Here is a 6,000-nt window from a genome sequence, read left to right on the forward strand (position 1 = left end):
AGTTCCTGGCACTTAGCAGGTGCTCATCATATACACAAATGCATTACAAGAAGTTACATAAATAAATGAAAGACAATTATTTTTTGCAAGATGATTAGTTTTCATATTTGACATTATGCCTCAAGAAAAGTTCATTATTTCACTCATGTGGAACTTTTAAAAGTCCTTTTGTTATACATCATGAAATAAAAGGTTTGTCTCTGAATTGTGCATAAACTGAAACAAAAAATTTCACCCCCAATGTTCTCACTTTACCTCAATGTCATTTATTAGACTTACATATTACTTTAGTTCTTCACACTGATTATTATCATTGTAATTTTTTAGTCATATTAGAGAACATACACATGCAAAGTTTTGTCAGCAGCCAGTGAACAATTCAAACAATTCAAATGTGTCTTTAAATGTCATTTCTGAAGAGAAAAAGTAACCTCACATTTAGTTACAATTCCTATCAAATGTCAATGCATGAAAAAAGGGTTGTGAAATCTTTTGAGTTTGTATAATCCATTAAAAGTATGTTCTCATGAGAAGTGAAACACATCTCTGCAATATCAGCTTTTTATAAAGTGGGTGAAAAGTTTACAGAAGCTACAACAGAAAAACCATAATGAAAGTGTTTCAATGTTAACCTGTTTGGAAACATACCCTTCAGTTATTCCTGCTCTTATTATAAAAATATTGTAACAATATGAAAGATAAGTTGGGTCAGATGGGAGAAGATATTTGCAAATCATATTATCTGATAGGGCATTAATATTCAAAGTATAAAAAGAACTCATACAACTCAACACCAAAAAAAAAAAAACAAAAACCCCACCACACAAAAACAAGAACAATTGGTTTAAAAAAAGGTGGGGGGGGCAGGGGAACTGAATAAACATTTTCCAAAAGAAGACATTCAGATGAGCAATGGACACATGAAAACAATCTCAACATCACTAATTATTAGGAAAATGCAAATCAAAACCACACTGAGATATCACCTCATACTTGTTAGGACGACTAGTAATAAAAAGACAAGAAAAGAAATAACAAGTGCTGGCAAGGATGTGGAGTAAAGGGAACACTGTGCACTGTTGGTGGGAGTGTAAAATGGTTCAAGCACCATGGAAAGCAGTATGGAGGTTCCTCAAAAAATTAAAAATAGAAATATCATATGATCCAGCATTTCCACCTCTGGGTGTTTATCTGAAGAAAACGGAAACACTAATTCGAAAAGATATATGCACCACTTTGTTCACTGTAATTACAATAGCAGAGATATGTAAGCAACCTAAGTGTCCATCAATAGATAAATGGATAAAGATGTACTTCTTTTATATATTATATATATATATAAATGTATAATGGAATATTACTCAGCCATAAAAAATAATGAAATATTACCATTTGTGGCAACATGGGATAGAACTAGAGGATATTATGCTCAGTGAAATAAGTCATACAGAGAAAGACAAATACCACAATTTCACAAAACAAATAAACCAGCAATAAACAAAACAGAAACAGACTCATAAATACAGAGAACAAGCCAATAGTTGCCAGAGGGGAAGGGAACAGGGGGGTGGGCAAAATAGGTGAAGGGGATTAAGAGGTATAAACTTCCAGTATAAAATAAGTCACTAGGGATGTAAAGTACAGCATAGGGAATACAGTCAATACTGTAATAATTTTGTATGATGACAGATGGTAACTAGACTTATCATGGTGATCGTTCTGTAATGTACATAAATGCCAAATCATCATATTGTATACCTGAAACCAATATAATGTTGTATGTCAACTGTACCTATACTTCAATTAAAAAAAAAAAAATTCTGTCATCCCATCATCTTTACATAAGAAAAAACACCTTCATTTTTCAGATGAAATTTCAGTCTTTGTACATATGTATCCATGTTACATAGTTGATACCATCTGGTCTTATATATTTCCCTTAAAATCATACCAATATTTTTATACTTCAAATGATCTTTTTCTTCAAATTTAAACCTATGGGCCAAATAATAATTCATCAAATGTATCTACCCTACTTATGTAGTCATTTTTCTATAATGTAATTTTTAAGAAATTTTTTCCTTCTCTTTTGGAGGGCAGTGTTTTACTAATATAGATGATGATGTTATAAATATTTTCTTTTTTTAATCAAAATTTATTTTTTTTAATTTTATGTTAGTCACCGTACAGTATAGCATTAGTTTTTGATGTAGTGTTCCATGATTCATTGTTTGCATATAACACCCAGTGCTCCATGCAATACCTCCTTAATACCCATCACCGTGCTAACCCAGCCCCCCACCCCTCTCCCCTCTAAAACCCTCAGTTTGTTTCTCAGAGTCCGTAGTCTCTCATGATTCGTCTCCCCCTCCAATTTCCCCTCTTTCATTTTTCCCTTCCTTCTCCTAATGTCCTCCATACTATTCCTTATGTTCCACAAGTAAGTGAAACCATATGATAATTGACTTTCTCTGCTTGACTTATTTCACTTAGCATAATCTCCTCCAGTCCCATCCACGTTGATGCAAAAGTTGGGTAGTCATCCTTTCTGATGGCTGAGTAATATTCCATTGTATATATGGACCACATCTTCTTTATCCATTCATCTGTTGAAGGGCATCTCGGCTCTTTCCACAGTTTGGCTATTGTGGACATTGCTGCTATGAACATTGGGGTGCATATGGCCCTTCTTTTCCCTACATCTGTGTCTTTGGGATAAATACCCAGTAGTGCAATTGCTGGGTCATAGGGTAACTCTATTTTTAATTTTATGAGGCACCTCCACAGTTTTCCCAAGTGGCTGTACCAACTTGCATTCCCACCAACAGGTAAGAGGGTTCCCCTTTCTCCACAACCTCTACAACATTTGTTGTTTCTTGCCTTGTCAATTTTTGCCATTCTAACTGGTGTAAGGTGGTTATCTGAATGTGGTTTTGATTTGAATTTCCCTGACGGCTAATGACAATGAACATTTTTTCATGTGTCTGTTAGCCATTTGTATGTTTTCTTTGGAAAAGTCTCTGTTCATGTCTTCTGCCCATTTATTGACTTTGATTATTTGTTTTTGGGGTGTTGAGTTTGAGAAGTTCTTTATAGATCTTGGATATCAGCCCTTTGTCTGTAGTATCATTTGCAAAATCTTCTCCCATTCCGTGGGTTGCCTTTTTGTTTTGTTGACTGTTTCTTCTGCTGTACAGAAGCTGTTTATCTTGATGATGCTCTGTGGCCACCTGGTCCCAGAGTTTGCCCCTTAAGCCCCTGTGTTCTGTTTAAGCCCTGTTATCAGTCCCTTCCCGACCCTCGGCCACCGCTCTCCAAGCTATCGGTGGTCCCCAGGAACAGGACGCTTTTGCACTGGGGTATTACTTTCCAAAGGCTAGCTTCTGGTGGTCCCCCCCCATTCTGTTTATCCTCCAACATCTCTCCAAGCAATCACACCTCCGTCTTTCGTACCTCTCAACTGATGATCCTCTGCCCCCGTAGAGATCCAGACATATAATCTTATCTCTCAGGCTGATTTCATAGGTGTTCAGAGTGGCTTGGTAGATATCTAGCTAAATTCAGGGGACCAGTTGAAATGGAGTCCCCCAGTCCTCTGCCATCTTGCCTCCCAATATTTTCATAATTTAGTTTTTTTTCTTTTAAATATTTCTTTAGGATAATTCACTATATGTTGAACTACCAGGTGAAAGAAAAATTATCTTAAACTTCCTGGTATCTACTGCCTGACTACTCTTTAAAAAGATCATACAAATTTACAAAGATTCCAGTCATATATGAATATGGCAGTTTTAAGCCAAATTAACCATTATTCCGTAATAATATTTATTTTAGAATCATTTAGATTTTGATAGGAGTTCAATGATATCTCAAGGTGGCTTTTATTTGTCTTATTTACTATTAGTGTGGGAGAGATAGTTCATGTAATTATTTTTTATTATTATATATTTTATTTTCCTTCTTAGGTTTTTGTTTATTCATATCAATTGCTTGTACATCCCCAGTGGAACTTCCTTTATATGGATATGAATAAAGTCTTTATATGTAATATATATTTAATGTACATTCTTTTCTTCTAAGGTGTTCCCCATTCAGATTTATTATCAAACCCTTAATTTTATCTTTAAGATTTTGGGTAAATAAGAACTCTGTAAACTTTCTTATTATTTAAAAACAAAAACTCTGATTTTGTATGAAAAGTCAAAAATATATATGAACGAGAATAGAATTAATGTATTTGTAAAACCAATAGCTCTATACTTGAGGGATATATCCATAAAAGGGATTAAGGTGAGAATGGAAATATCCATATTGTGCCTGATGCCACTGATGCTCATCCTTGGTAGTGAATTCATCCCTGAATTGGAAGTCTAGGTCTGAATACTGGTTGTGCCATTTCGTAGCTCTGTGACCATTAGCAAATATTTCAATTTATTTGATTGCACTTCCTTTATATATGTAAAATAGGATTATAAGATCGGTCTGAGAATTATTAAGAAAACATATTATTTTTATAAATTGCCCGGTACACAGGTAACCATCAGTAAATAATTATTTTTAAGTACCATTTTTTTTTTATATGGACTTTTCTTCTTTTTACCCTCACAGACTCTCCATGAGGCATACAGCAGTATTTTCTCCATTTTACAAGGCTAGGAAACTAAGACCCATAATGTTTAAATAACTAGTTAATGTTACACAACTAGGAAGTAGGGAGGCTTGGATCTAAATATAGGCACTGTACTTGCAGAATACTAGCTCCTAAATACTGCATAAAACATTTACAATCACAGTTCTGTGATTTTTCTATTACTATTCTCACATGGCTAATGAGAATGCTAACCCCCATTTTATGCTGTGTAAATCTCACCCATTCTTCAAGATGAACCTAAATTTAAACATCTCCATGAAGACCTTCTCAAACCCTTTGCCCCTAAGTAATTCTGGCCTCTCCTACATTCCCAGAGTAGTTATCTATAGCACTCTTACAACTAGTTAAGGTGCTTAAATTATATTATGCCTATTTGCCTTAGATCATGAACTTCCTGCAGATAGACCATATTCTATTTTTCTGATCCCTTCCCTATGTCTAGTTCAGCCAAGTGCTTAAATATCCAAGCAATATTTGTTATATAAGCAAATACAGGTAGTAATAGGTATTATATGACAAGTAAGGAAATGAGGCTAATTAAAATACCCTCAATCATATTTTGAATAAGGTCAATAATTCTTTTAAAAATATGGACAGTTAAATGCCCAAAATTTCTTTCTAGTTTAACCTACAAAGTATTTAGTATATTCCATATATATTTATGCACACACATACATTTTTTTCATTCACAGAAAACCTAGCAGAAATGTCTATTTTTTTATCATTGAAACAACCAGACCAAATTATTAGTGATAGGATAAGAAATTCTACCAAAAATTATCGATTATATATATAGAAACATATATGTATAAACATATATACATACATGTTTATACATCTCACCTATCACACAAACACACAAACACACACAGACACAGAGCAGACACATATAATCAATAGAAGCAATTTTGGAAAAACATTTAAATAAACTTCTTTTACCGTTTGTCCTAAAGACAGCAGCACTGATTTATCCACTTCTCTCTCTTTACAGTTGAGACCTAAAATCTTTATCACATAGTATTTCAGCATCTGGTCCATGAAGAAAGGAAATGACACATTTGTGTGCTGAAAATTTTTCTTAACAATGCATTTTAATAGTACTCTCATCAGTGCACAAGTTTGCGAAATCTACATTTGTAAGATAACTCGTTCCTCTTCCCAGTTAGGACATTACAAAAGAAAAGAGAAGTAAAATGAAAAAGAAACAAAGGGTTATTGTAACAGGGTCCATGATGTGCATCGGATTAATTTTTCCCTTTTTGTAAAATCTGGATGCCTTCTATAACATCCTCATTTTCTATTATTATTATCTCTTTATCTTCTATTAATCCTAATTACCTTCTCTTTCA

At 33.8% G+C, this 6,000-nt stretch overlaps 1 protein-coding gene across 3 annotated transcripts in view; it reads right to left on the reverse strand.

The window, feature by feature from the left end:
* Positions 1–5,727, reverse strand: part of MSR1 (macrophage scavenger receptor 1) — an 81,751-nt gene extending 76,024 nt beyond the window's left edge. Inside the window, exon 1 of one of the 3 annotated variants that reach the window (XM_035004138.1) lies at positions 5,591–5,726. In XM_035004138.1, the coding sequence (XP_034860029.1) occupies positions 5,591–5,689 (99 nt within the window). In that variant the 5' untranslated portion in view covers positions 5,690–5,726. Of the gene's footprint in view, positions 1–5,590 lie in introns of all 3 variants that reach the window. The other 2 variants (XM_035004139.1, XM_035004140.1) reach the window with 2 other exon arrangements.
* Between the last annotated feature and the right edge of the window lie 273 nt (positions 5,728–6,000).

The sequence above is a fragment of the Mirounga leonina genome, unplaced genomic scaffold, assembly GCF_011800145.1.
Source record: "Mirounga leonina isolate KUSES-001 unplaced genomic scaffold, KU_Mleo_1.0 Mir_128, whole genome shotgun sequence".
Classification (NCBI taxonomy): domain Eukaryota; kingdom Metazoa; phylum Chordata; class Mammalia; order Carnivora; family Phocidae; genus Mirounga; species Mirounga leonina.